This window comes from Falco punctatus, assembly GCF_963210335.1.
Source record: "Falco punctatus genome assembly, chromosome: 12".
Classification (NCBI taxonomy): domain Eukaryota; kingdom Metazoa; phylum Chordata; class Aves; order Falconiformes; family Falconidae; genus Falco; species Falco punctatus.
The window spans coordinates 8,432,859-8,447,777 of NC_137592.1; the positions used below are offsets into that span (position 1 = coordinate 8,432,859).

The 14,919-nt window shown below is 37.1% G+C and overlaps 1 protein-coding gene across 5 annotated transcripts in view; it reads right to left on the reverse strand.

Moving 5' to 3' along the window:
* The window catches only part of TASP1 (taspase 1), a 96,422-nt gene that overhangs the window by 49,493 nt on the left and 32,010 nt on the right, over positions 1-14,919 (reverse strand). For 2 of the 5 annotated variants that reach the window (XM_080408514.1, XM_080408513.1), the window contains exons 8-9: positions 3,411-3,517; positions 2,256-2,345 (exon numbers count right to left, since the gene is read on the reverse strand). In XM_080408514.1, the coding sequence (XP_080264640.1) occupies positions 2,256-2,345; positions 3,411-3,517 (197 nt within the window). The remainder of the gene's footprint in view (positions 1-2,255; positions 2,346-3,410; positions 3,518-14,919) is intronic. The other 3 variants (XM_080408517.1, XM_080408516.1, XM_080408515.1) reach the window with 2 other exon arrangements.

The following is a 14,919-nucleotide window of genomic DNA, read 5'->3' on the forward strand; positions in this document are numbered from 1 at the left end:
AGGAAATTATACCCACAACAAAAAACTTGATTAATAGACAACCATAGATATGAAAATCAAGCCCGTCAAAGTTAGGAAATGCCAGAATTAAGGCCACCTGTGTAATCTTAATTCATCTCAAATCAAACACTTGGGGCTTCCATAATGAACAAAAATACATTTTAGAAGGATGAGGCTCAATATGGATCAGTATGTTTTCCATATCATCTGACAGCAAAGAAAAAATGCTTGCAGCCGCCTTTGCAGCATCTGTAAAACTATTTGCTGGATCTGCCACCCATCTTCCACTTTAGCTCTCACGTGCATAAAATATTTGCCTTCAGTAGCTATATTACTAATTCATTTTTTAAAAAGATATTTTAATCAAAAAACCACAAGCATTTACAAGTATATGTTGCATGGAAACTTTCTTCACCATTACTTCCTTTAGAAGATCAATTTCCTATCGGTATTTGCTGTCAATTCAGTAGTACAGTTTGCTTGCTTTGGCTTTTTTTAATTCTAGATGGGGCAACTTAAGAGGCTGGAAATCTTTAAGGGAAGCTTTTTTTTAACCTGGCCCACACAACCAGCCTTCTGAAATAAATTTGTGTCACTGAAGCAAAGAAATTCCATATTTTCCTTACCAGTAACATAAGTTTGGGATTTTTTTGTGATCAGAAAAAGAATCACTGCTGCTGTTATATCTATCCTTACTCAACAAACTGAAAACCAGTGAGACCAGTTCTATTCCATATTCAATGGGAAGAATCCATTGTTGGATCTATTCTAGACCTATTTTTATGTTTACTCGCATTTCAGCATCACTGACTTCACACACAAGTGACACCATGAATCGATTCTGTAGGTCAATACTAAAAGTCTTCTACACACGTAAACTGTACTGACAACCCCACGATTTCTGAACCACTAAATGAAGAGCTCATCACAATTTAACAAAGGAACTTCCTATATTTCTCCACACAAATAGGCATTATGCACCTGAGTTCCAGGAAGAATGCACCTGGTGAGACTTTTAATGTCACACATTTCATCTCTTCAAATCATATGAATGTTGAAAAATACAGAATCCTGTCAAGCTAGTATCAAGACAATCAAAAGAAATTTTAAACACCACAATTCACGAAGTTTGAAGTCCAAATTATATATGGGTTCAGCAGGGACTAAATGAGATCCAGCTTGCTTGTCCTCATCTTTTCATGTATTTGATTCATTAATTTAGCACCTTAGATTTTAAAATTTTGCAAGTTCCAAAGGAAACTCGATTACTACTTGGTGGTATTTGTTAACAAATTCCGTATCTGATTTCAGCTAATGATTTATACTAACATGTCCATTGCAAAAGCAGTTTGGGGGTTTTAACAATGCAGTATTGCAACCTAAACCCAATCTATTATGTAGTTAATATTTTACATGGAAACAACTGAAATCAATGTGAAAAGTAAGATTTCACATTACTTTATTTGTACCTTGCGACACGCATGGAAGTTGATTTCAAGAAATCATGGACCAAATATTCAAACCTAGCTAAGAACATGCACACAAAGCATGAAGATGCTCATCTGCACAAATGAAGAGTTCTGTGAAGTATTTTAGAAATCTCATCCTTCCCTTCTTCCGCACATAACACCCCCACCACCCCCCAGTCACTACTTTACAAGCCCCTGAGAAAGAAACTAACGGTTTAGAAGAGCTCCACCCAGTGCCCGCTGAAAGACATCCACACACAGGGCCTTCTCCCTCTCAATTTGAGATTGTTCTGAAATTCCACGAACAGTAATTACCATTAAATCTCATCTATCTCTGAGCATCGTAACTGACAAAACGCAAATTGCTTCAGACTGAAGCAATTAACATCTATATGCTATTACCCAACCATCCACACAAATACATAGCATTTTATATTTTATGATGATTAGATCAAGTAGATTCCCCTAAAAATATGGTTTTCTACAGTACCCCTCTACTGAAAACAGAACAGGGCCACGCATATATCTTCTAATATGTCCTGTGCTGTCTCTTTACAGATCAAGTGGGAACAGAGAGGAGCAACTTGCTCCTGTAGAATTTGATTTTTCGTTTCTATTTCATTTTGAAAACCTAAACTTCCTCTAAGGCTGCGATTACCTTCTACTCTGTGGAGAATACAGGCAGTTCACGTTGATAGCATGGTTTGCTTTTCACCCCCTGCTCCATGGACAGGACGTGCCCAGAAAGCTGACAAATGCGGTGTGTTACGTTACTGGATTACTTACCTGTGAGTAGAGCTCTATTTGATCACCTCCTTTACCTACCATCATTGGCCTTTGGGGTCTCCCACAAGCGCTGCACAGGACTCTGGAGCCCTTGAAATTTCAAATTGCAGGTCGGTAAGCTCATGCATTGGCATATGTTTCAAGCATTGACTTGCCCCTTATTACATGAACATCAACACTGTAGAGACCCCTCCTCCCTCAGATACATTTTAATGCTGTTAGTTTCACAGGGAGGTATGTGAAAATCCTGTAAACAGGAAAAGTTCCAAAACGAGTAACTAAATTTCTTCACCCCTCTCTCCTTACTTTCTTTTCAGGTTAGCTCCTTGAAAATAGGAAAATTAGGACCTTGCTAGGGAAAACTTATCTAAGAACACAGAAGATAAATGCCTTATTTATCACTGGTTTGCATTTGCACAGACGACAGAGAATAAACTTCTTTGCCAGTTCTGTGGGATGTATATGGTATTTTATCAACATACGCAACTACATAAGGCAGTGGTCAGTCAGCTTAGCAAAGCAAAGAGAAATGACCATACCAAAAGCCTACAGGCCCCAAATAAAGCATAGGCATTCAATATAATGAGCTATATTTTGATATTCAACAGCTAACACAAACACCGTGATTGACATTCTCAAATGGTAAACAAAGGCTCTAAATGCAAACTGAGAGTGAGGGGAACGGAGGGAATCCTGATAGTTTTGTAGTACAAGTAATATGGGCCAGGTCAATGCTAGATGCATGCACAGATGCACATGTTTACCTACCTGATATTTCAAATTTCACCAACTCCAGCTCCATAACGCAGTGCGCTCAGGAAACATTAAAAAGTGGGAAACAGTGACAGAGATCCCAAGCTAAAGAAAATGTTTCGGTAAATAATTATCTGTGTTTACATTTGTCATATTTCCAGTTCAAAATGAGCAAAGTATTTTTCATAGCACAAGCAAGACAGAAAGTGACAGTTTGGTTTTTAAATGGCAAGGCAGAATGTTTTAACTGCACCAAGTTACCACTGTATCATCTAAACATTAGGATGGTCAAGGAGAAGTGACTTCTGATGCTACATTACTCTCATTGTATACAACATGAAACTTATCAGCATTCAGCTGTAAGTTTAGGATGACACAACAAAACGTTAAACAGAAACTAACCTTTTCATTTGATTGTCTTCTTTTCTTTAGTTGAATGAGATCTGTTTCCACCTTTTCGGCCAACTCCAGTTTCCTCTTGTTCCTCTTAAAAGCTGCTAAACTAAACCCTATAAAAATAGTTCAAAAGCATTTAACTTAGTAAAATTTACTTAATTAAGCAAATACCGATAAGTTGACATTTTGGAGGTCACATCCCCCACATTTTTACTGATGCAAAAAGCATCTATAAAAAAGCCAACAACTAAGTATTTAAGTTTCTGTACAAGGTGCTTACATCTCTTTCTAAGTTAAAAAATTCTACTATTTTCAGCAACAGCGATGAGTAAAATATCTAGTAGAAACAAGCTGCTGAACACATATGGAAGCTATGTTGGTCTAAATATCTATTTGGCAAAGAAGCAGCACTACACAGAAGAGAACGGAGTAAGTGGCTTGTGTTAAAATTATTGTTTTTGACTGCTGACAAGTAAATAGATACCATGTGAGCTCATTCTGATATCCATAAAATTAGGCTACTATTTTATTACCTTAATTGCATATCTGTATGTTTACCCATATATTTAAAGCCACACAATAGTCTACCAATATTTTTATGTTCCATAATCCAACACAGTCTAAAGACCACCTAGGTCTTGAAAAGACAAACATATATTTTCCACATCCAAGTCCCACATTCAGAAAGGAAGTGTTCTCTAAAGTGGAGTAAAAAAAAAAAAAAAAAAAAAAAAAAAAAAGTAATGCTTAAAGAGACCAAAATGACATGTTCCCATTTTAGAAGTTTCATTTCATGAAAAAATTGCAGATATTGACATATTTAGTTTAAATTAGTTTTCACTTGATATTATCCACAAATTGTTTTAACATCTTGTTTGAAATGTAGACAAAAGGGGGGGGGGGGGGGGGAAGTCTTTTGTCACTTGTTTAGTCAAGCAAAATCAAGCTATTAGGAAAGCAGAGGTATACATCAGTAAGTTACAAATTCAGTGGAAATTGAAAAGCACAGGTTCCCTATTCAATCTATAAGCCTCTAAGTAATTTTAAATAAAATTCTGAATATAGCTACATCACCATTATTCAGAAGACTGGAACAGCTGCAAGAACAGTCTATGAATAAAATCAATATTGCACAGCCAACAGAACACAAAGCTTTCATTTACAGTTCTCACAAAGTACACAGACAGTGAGTATTTTATTTCTTTGAAAAAGAGCATTCTTTATTTCTTTGGCATCATGCAGGTGCCAAAATCACCCAGTGAACTCTCCTTTAAACCTGTTTTTAAGTACATAAAACTGGACCTTAAACTACCACAGTTATTCAAGTATAAAATGTAAAAGTAATGAAAAAGCTGGCATTCCTCTCCAAAAACCCAATGAATACCAGTTCCTTAAAACTGTAAACACATATTAATCTGCCATCACCAGAAAGGAACTCTTTTTACCATACAGAGCTGATTAACGTGGCTACTTTGGACAACACATTTCTATGTTTAAAATTAGGTCCAAGAGGTAAAAAACAAACGCTTGATAAGGGGGAGCAGGCACAGAATCATTTTAGTCTAGTATTAATTGGGAGCAGGGAGGAACAAAACCCACTTACATAGACCAAAAATTTACTAAACAGAAGTGCCCCACAATAAATCAACCCTGCACACTGTTTTTAAGAGAATTTTTAAACAGGAGAAAGTTGACATGACTTCAACAAATACAGCGAATACCTATGGGCAGAGCCACAACACGGTAAGCAAGAAGGGTGCCCGGCCTTGGTACTCATCAAAAGTAGGTATCACATGGGAATAAACCTCCCTAAGCCTGGTACCTACTGCTGCCGTTGCTTCCTGCCAATTCAGAAAAAAGGTGTACCTAGAGAAGCAAGACAAATACAAGCGTGCAGGAGCCCATACAAGAAAACCTGAATATGAGAAGTTTTCCTTGTACTGCAGAATCTAATGCTAGCAGTGCCCTCAAAACCTTCTGCAGTATTTGCATGTTCACTAGTTCAAATATGTGCACAAAGATCACATCACACAAACTAGAGAACACATGGGCTCATTCCAAGTTGCCCTGCCAGCTACACGGAGTGCTGCTATACGGCCTCTCAGCATCATCACTCCAACTACACCTTGGTTGCTACTTATCCTGCCATTTTTTCCACAACATGTGAAATTTTCCAAGCTTAAGAGAGATTTCATTCGCTTAAATCCTCAAGTCTCTACCTAAGCACTTAATTGTCAAAGTTTACCTTATGCTTTAAGATCGTTCATCTTTTCAAAACAATAAAAAAATGAAGATTTGCTTTGAAGGATCTGATTGTTAACATTGTTAACACTAACTTCTTATCTGCATTGTTAATTCAAAGTGGTATCAGTAAGCTAGGAAATCTAGGGCAGAAAATAAGTCATTATTAACAAACAAGTACACATTTTACTAGGTAATAAGCAACACTATGTATGAAATTAGGCTTGCAATGTACCACCTTGTCCACATTTACAGAATGGATGAATCTGTCCTGCAAAGCAGTAATTTTGGCTAACAAAAACCTGTGCTTAGTCCCCAGGTGTCAGAAACATTTTCAGTTCCTGGGTACCTCAACTGCATGCTGGGGTAAAGACTTCTCCTACATTCTCTCTCTATTGCTTTTCTTTCTTTGCTCATCTCAGATGTGGGAGAAGTGCCGCAGTGCATCAAGGACTGTTTTACTAGATGATCACATATCCAGAGCCCCAGGAGATACTGTGGCATGCATTTTTTGCATATCTTGGACCAAGTCAGACAGATGAAGAAAGTTTTCTAGTAACATACAATGATGTAGGTTGGAAGGGATTTTAGGTCGTGTAATCCAACCTCCTAGGAGAACCAAGTTCAGTTCAAAAGGGCTGTATAGAAAGTTCTCAAGTTTTTAGTATCTTCAAGGATGGACAGTTCACAGCTCCTCTGGGCCTCGATTCCAACATGTGACCAAACCCATGTTAAAAAAAAAAATACTTTTTTTTCAAATTAGTCAAAACTTCACAAATTTTAATTTATGTCAGTCCTCTCTGATCCTATCCCTGTGCATCACACACCACCATAACCAATATACCACTTAAATGCACAAATCCAGCACAGCCTAGGTTAAGGAAGCTAGCACGTGTGCCTAGTAAAGTACAAACCTTCCCAGCTCCTCCATCACAATATCTACAAAATCTAATCATCAGCTTCTATCACAACAGACTCTAGTATTTGTCACACTGGAAAGTTCACACTGTTATACTAGAGAGAGGTATTAGAGAGGTACCAGTCATGGTTCTGAACTTCCAGATGATATGAATTTTTACCAGGAACAGCTGAGGGTCTGGGGCATGTGTCATTGTGTTTTGGGGAGGTTCTTTTTCAGGGGTGAAGGACGGTAGTTTTTTTCACTATCATGCCTCCCCCCTTCCCAGAGTTACTTATATGAATTAACATATTAATTCAATCACTCTGAAGTTTTATTCAGTTTAGCATGAAAGGTCACCCCTTTCCATACTGTGAGTGAAAGAATGTCTATTCAGATCTCCCCTAGAGTGGAAATTCTTGTGCTCAGGCTACATTCAACTTCAAAGAGTCATTAGGATTAACTTTCATATGAAAGTTGAAGATTTTGTTTTAGCAAGGACTGATGAATAACTGCCTTTCATTATTTAAGGAAAATAATTATCATCAGTAATTATCAATTCCTCCTAGCCGATAAAATAGCTAGTATCTCCAAAGTGACCAAAGAATCGTGAAATAAAGGACCAGCCTGTAAAACAAAACCCAGCGATTTGTTTTCCTCGGAGATAGACTTAACGCCCAACTTCAAATGATCAGTTAAATATAAAATGCCTTAAATTTGATTTTTTTTCCCACAATAAGGGAATAAAGACTAATAGCAAGTGAAAGGCTGCCTGCCCTCAGTTTACTCCTGGCTTTGTAATGTTCTACCTAAATAAAACCACTATAAATGCCATTAAATTGCCTAGTACTCTGGTTGCTTTGTCTTGCTCTACTAGTGACAAAGAAACTTGAAAACAGAAGTAAGCTTCACACTAAAAAAAGGAAAGATGAAATTAAAGGTTTCTGAAAACATCCTGTAAGTTTGGTCCTTGACAAAGAATATATTCTGGGGTTCTAAGTTCAATAAAACTATGAAAAAAATATGAACTAAAAAAATATCCAGGATTCAAATGTGCTTGGTTAATGATGCATGCATAACATGGAACAATAACCTACTGAAAACTTGTTTTGACAATAAATGCTATACACAGAGGAAAATACCTATGCACAGTTTAATTTCATAATTCACATTAAATCTAAAACAAAAACTCACCTTTGTGGTGCAAGGATGCTAAGAAATTTCATTTGTCCTAAAGGACAGTGCAAAAAACCACTCTCACCTTCTCCAACAAGACAACATATCCCAAGCTTGAGAAGAGGAAAAGGACACAACACAGTGCTGAAGACAGGCATGTTTTCCTAAAACAAATGCAATATAGCTACATCAGCCTGATGTTGCCTGAGCCAAGGAGAAAGGGAAGCAAGAGGTAGAGCTTATTGACTGGGGAGGGGAGGAAGCTAGAAAAAGAAAGGTAAGGGATTAGATGGAATTTTAGTTTGAAAATTCTTGGATCACAGCTCAGAGGAACTGTTACTGGAACCTATGGAAAGGTATTTAGTATAACATCCTTTGCTTTTCCTCAAGAATTTAAAAGTTTAGATGAAAATCCAGTATGTGCATTCAGATAAAACTCCCTGAAAAAACAATTACTAACCTACACAGTAAGAGCATGTACGGTCAAACTCACTCTTAAAAGAACTGCGTCTCAGAAGCTACAGAGTACTGTATTCTGGTTTGCTTCCCCAGTTATGGATTGTATATACTGTCATAAATAAAACTACTTCAGAGCTGCTGGGAGAGGAACAAAAGGAGAACAAAAAACCCCACAGCTTTACAAATTCATTGTCTGTTAGTGTTTAGACACCATGCTCAGGCCTCATCCAGATTAGAGACATGTAATGACTGACAACAAAAGCGTATCAGAACTAGAATATTATTAAAAGCTCAGGGCTTCACTCTCATAATTACATTATTTCTCACATGTCCCTCCAATGCAGCACGGGGTGCCTCTTTTGAGAATGAATAATCTTCAAGGACCTGAAAACATCTTCTCAGTCCTCCACATTCTCCCTTCAACCTTACAAGGTATCAACAGGAGCTACCCATGTATTCTGTATTTAAATGCACTGCATTTTGTGTCTAACTGTCCTAGATGGTAGAAGCACTGGGTGGAGTAATTGGTCACGGCAGAGTTGCAGAAGCTGAGAAAAGTGCAAGGGTTTGGCACGGAGAAGGTTCAGTGGCTGAGCAAATAACAGGTGGAAGTAGCTGCTGCTCAACTCCACTCGCCTGCATGAGAGGTTGGTATTAGTGGACGTAGTGTCAGAATGTGTGCTTGATAATATGATGTATTATCTATAAATGCAGGACAAAAATCTCACAGGTACCTCTTGCTCAAAGTTAAGACTGTTACAGATCTTCCCGTTTTCAAAAGGTTCCAGTGCTACTGGGTACCCTGACGAGAAAGGACCACAAGACCTTCATTACATAATCCATTAACCACAAGATCCATCTCCTACTGTAATAAAAACAGCTTTTATGCAGATTTTTTGTACTGTTATCACCACTCAACAGAAAGAGATGAGAAAGTAATTTTCAGCAAGCAGGACAGGAAGAAAAAGAGATCATTGGTCTCTGAGTCAGTTCAGAGATGTCATCTGTGTACCACTTGTTTGCCATAAAACTTCCACATCAGTTACTCGTCTCTTGTACTAATCCTGTTGGCACTCTGGCAGTCTGATCATTCCCGTAACTCGTTTTACCGTTATACTATGCACAAGTAAAAATTAAACCAAAAATCTTAACAATTCTATTATATAATGATAGTGACTAAGTAAATAAAAGACAATTGTATTCCCCATTCTGCGTAGCAATTCAGAACTTTTTATTAGTCACCTTTCACAGCTCATTATCAGAGAACAGAGGTAAGAGAAAATTAGAGAGAAAATTAAAATTGTCCTATTCACGGAGTCCTTGAAGTACTGAATTGTACATTCAGAACAAAATGCAAGACTGAGGCATTTTTTTATTTTTTATTTAAATAAAGGTAAAATTGATTCAGATCTACTTGTTAATTCTAGCTCTGTGTACTTTAAATAGGTCTGTAGCTGACAGGCTGTTTATTATAACACATTAACTTTTCTTGCCCAAAGTTAATGAAAAACATTCTCAGTAAAATGTCCATGTTTCCTTAAAATTCCCATGCTTTTATAAGCCACATCTATTGCCTTATATATTTTCAGGCTTGGTTGAAAATTCAGTAAATATTTATGTGAACAATTAAGTTTTCAAATGGAAGTAACAAATACAATTTATAGCACTACTAAATCACACATCAAGTTCAGGACAATACTCAAACCTACTTACAGTGGTGGAACAGCAAGCTGGGATCACAAACACCAATGTTTCTATTGCAGGCGTAACAAATTATTATGCAACAAAACATTATGCAACCTGTAAGTATTCAGCAATCATTCTTTAAAAGCAAACTGTAAATTGAAAATGCTAAGAGAAGTCTAAGAATACTCTTAAATCTTTGAAGTGCAGATTAAGCTCTGCCCAATCATATAGCACCCCCTGGCAGACATTTCTTACAGTCAACTGAAAGTATCAGGAAGGAGAACTTTCTGCATATTATATTTCTATTCGATATTAAAAGAGAATGCAACTATTGGAGAGAAGTGAATTAAAAAGGAATATACTAGCAAATTAGTTAACCCACAAGAATTAAAATGATCCAGTGAAGAATTCTGTTGAGCAGTTGCTAAAATAAATGGCACAAATGAAAACAGACAGACGAAAATAAATTTCATTTTAACAAAGCTATTTTAAATGACTAATTAACACCATTTATGCTTCTGCTGGGACCTAAGACTACTAGTGCTACTTCCCATGTTATACTTCAACATGAATGGGGAGAAAAAAGAACATACTTAGCATAAAAAGCATATTAAAAAAAGAAAAACTATCTTTCTCAGAGCGCTACTATATAGATCTGTTCTTTATAACAATAACTCTCGGTAAACTGTTGCTGGACATACCATTTCTTACTACTTCCTAGAAGAAATGTCTTTTTTCCAATCAGGCAGCCTTTCCTGCTCCCCGGAAGATTTTCGTTCAAAGCATCTTCTGGGTACATCGGCCCAACTTTTTTCCTGGCTAACTTACTGCCATTCTATTGGTTGCACTCAGCTGTTCAGATTTCAGAACTGCAAGTGAACCTGCAATATTATGTCCAATTCCAGGGATGATTTACGTTTGGCTTCCCCACCTCACCTCCCCACACCCCTCTTAAGAGAGGTCATTTCCTCTGCATATTATGGAACAAAGACAGCAACTTTCACCATTAAAAACAAGTATCTTCTGTCTGAGTGATACCTTTTACTTTCTTAAAACCAGATACGTACTTAGATTGCCCAAGCTTCCTAATCAAATCCCCCAAACCCTTGAGTTTCTCCAGATCCCTTTCATTCTCACCCTAAAAACAAAGGAACAAAACATGATCTCAGCCACTGCCCTGAGCCACTAACTGAGCCTCATAGCACAGTTCCAGCAATATGGTTCATCTTCTTCTTCATGAAATAATAGTGAAGTGGAAGAGAGAACTAGGAGCAGGGTAAGGTTTTGGGGGGTTGGAGGAGAGGCAGGCAAAGCAGGCAATACTGGTGGACAGGGAGATAGACGATACCACTAGAAGTATGATTACCTGCATGACACTTATCTAGAAAAGGCTCTCCCTCATTAAAGAATCTAAGCAGACATAAGATAAAAGGAAATACACTTGCATACACAAAATTGGTTACAAAACACAAAACAAATAATGAGTAAAAAAATGGCTTGTTACAACCAGAATGCCAAACCATCCTATAGTAGCACTTACTCTGTTCAACAAGGTATGATTTTACTGATGACACTAAGCTATTAAAGGTAATAAGAGGAGGACTTGACTGAGGAAGGATTCCAAGTAGCGACCTGACAATAAAACAGCAGATTTTATTCAGCAATTCTCAAAATAATGGAAAAGAGGTAGTTCCTCAAACAACCCACAGTTGTAAAGGTTTTTGCAGAAGCTGGGAATTAATATAGGCTCAAGAGGAAACAACCATTTCTTGGCAGAAAGTGCTACTGATTAACCTCATGTATGCAGGAAGCAGTCAGGGATAGCAAAAGGAATAGGAAAAGGGAATTATATATTTGCTCTGTTCTTATATTCTTCCATAAGCATCATTTGTGGCTACTCTTGGATTCCAGCTACCAAGCTATGTGGATCCACTGCAGCTACTTTTGTTCTTAAGTAATACAACTTGCTGAAGAACTTATGGTCACTTCCACATCGTTAGAGGTACAAGCTTGCTTGCCTGAGTAGTTACCTGCCTTTTCTTTCCCTTTGAAGACTGAACACTGTAAGCAATTGCAAGATGTAGTCTTACATCATGTTATCTTTCTCAAATCAACTATTTTGCATCTACTATAGGCTGAACTAAAAAAAAAAAAATCAGATAAAAGTGTTTTGTTTATTATTAGTGTAGGCACAGATATTGACAATGGAAGATTTATCTCAGATTTTTGTGGCTGATTTAAAGTATACTTTTAACATTTTATAAGACTTGCATGACACAGTCAATTAGCATTTCTAAACTGTAATTACACTTTTAACACTTTGGTAACGCTTTCTAAAGCAGTCTCTCTAGCAGAGGGTAGCACAAGCTAGTATGGGCTCTAGTATTGGCAGGAATTTAAGCTCTAGTATGGGCAGGAATTAATAAATTAGACTTTCTTGCAGACTGTAGGCAATACAGGCAGATCATATTTCAGTTGGGTTTTTTTAACACTCACTCACTATACTGGAAAGCCACCAGATTTCTACAAATGGTAGAAATCCATTTCCTCACACACTGGGCAAACTGAAGACAAAGCAGGTGAGCCTTGATGTAACCTTGATGTAGTTCAACAAGTGACATGGTTTAAAACATCATTTCAGTTTGGTGCTTATATACTGTGATAGTTCTGAGAGAATTCGGGAGTGTGACCACAAAGCTGATCATGCAACTTTGTTACTGATCACATCGAGAGTTCCATAGGTGCAAAACCAACCACACAACCCCACAGCCTTATAGCACGTATAAAATTACTCTTGCCATCTCAGGTCTGGGAAAAGGAAGACAGAATAATGCGACTTCAAGAATGTATTTTCCATGTGCAGCACAGAGAAGTCAAAACATACGCACCTAGTTCTCCCTGCTAATACTTACAGCAAGTACATGTCTAAGATTTGGATTAGGGGTTTCTTTGGGGGGTTGGTTTTGGTTTTCTGTAATTAAGTTACTGAACATATTTTCCTGATGTTTGGCAACTAATTTAGTTCTTCGTTTTACAGAGCTATTCAACAGTCACGTAATTTCAAGTTAGTTTACCCCCAATTCTCCATGCAAACTCTACCATAGCAACTGTAGCAAGCATAATCAGTCTCCCATTTGTGTTTTTTTTTTTTTCATTTCTTACATTCTTTAACACAATAACTTGCTTCAGATGAGATCTTTTGTGGTTGCTTAGAAACAATATTCTCCTTAATTGTTTCTTAAGCACATCTAACTTTCCCTCCCCTGGTAACAATGGAAAAAAATATTTTGGCTTTCTTACATGTTACCTGTGAGACAGTTTCCAGCTTGCTTTAGCTATAACAATCCCATGTTGTCACACACGGTGTTAATGGTCACTTTCCAGCCTCGCTGACCAGAAACCTACACCTTACAAGACTAGCTTTGCTAAGGACCAGTATGGAAATCAGCATAACGATTTCTGGAACTGATTGTTCAGGTTATTGTTTGCTCTTTCTTGCTGTTGTGTTGTCAGGTTTTTTTGAAGAAAAAAAATCAGATATACTAACATTAACAATTATACTGCAAATTTAAGTGTACTCAAATGTTAGGAAAAATGACAACTTTAAAGTTGCTCAAGCAATCTTTTCCCAGATTCCTCTTAGAATGGCTAATAATGCAGTCTTAACATAAAGTAGTCTTGGTTTCCTATGTATCCATTTTAGGCACTTAAATAGCAGATAGAATTATAGAGTATCTGTGAAGAGATCAATTGTAAGTATTTTTCTCAGTGTTACAAAGAATACATGACTGGATCTCGGTCTCTACTACCAATTTCTTCAGCATATCCTTCAACTACCCTAATCTGAAATCATTCAGCAAAACATTCACATAGTCTAAGACTGAGTTCTGCTTCACAGCATCCATTCATTCCCAGGACAGGTCCATCCTGTACGATGGCTCAAGCACATCATCATGTATGCATGTGTTTCAGTATGTATAAACATGGGTGAAAGCAGAGTGTGGAGAGCAGAAGGGGGTTAGCAACTTCAATACTAATATTTTTTTCATTGACACTGCAACAGCAAATGGCATTTCTCCATTGACTTTGCAATAGGATTCCTTTCCCAGTCCTGGTTGTTTTAATTGTTTTAATGCAAATTGTTTTGGTAAATAGAAGTATGCTGAATGTACTGAGACAAAAAGGAATCACTAGTGTTTCGGAGCAGGTTTGTGAAAAATATATTGGCTGGGATTATTCTTCTCATGTTTCTCCAGCACAAATTCATAGTCTGGGTTAGGTAAACCAGATTACCAGTGGTCATCCTTATTTTTAAGCTGTAACATGTAGATTTGCTCTGAACAAGGTACATATAGCTAGTAAGGTATAGTCTGACAATTAATGTTACAATCCAATCATCTCTGTCACAACATAAATACACTGGTACTAGAAACAATGGAAACTTGTGCATGCAAACAGAATTAGTCAAGAAACCTTCCTCCTGGAGTATCTCCTACACATAAGTAGCAACTACTTTCTAGTCAAAAAAAGAAAAAACAAAACAAAACAAAAAACCCAAATCAACACAAAAACCTAAATCAACAACCCCCCAACAACAACAAAAAAAAAACCCAGCACATAAAAAAAACCCCAAAGTGTTTTCATCTTTCTAGTCACAGAAATGAAGCTGTTCTGCTTAACCGAGCCCAAAAGTTGTTCCGCAAATGCTGTTTTGGACAGCATACAGATAGGGCAAAAGTTTCAGTCATGTGGAACTAGAAATCAAAACTTTCTGCTCAAAATGAAATGTATCATGAGTATGTATGAAAACTGGCATGATCAAGTAGAACAGTGCCACTGTTTGAGGGGTTACATTTTAGCATTAATTATTAGTCACTTTGAACTGCAATTTCTTGGTCTTTATCTACATTTAGAACTAGACCCAACAGAAGCCTTAATGGTAGCCCTGGGTTTCAGCCTCTGGCTTAGGGACTAACCATATTTTATGCAGTAATACTGTTTATTGTAAAATAAAGAATAAAGAAACATTCTGTAATCTCCTGTTTTCTCCTTTTT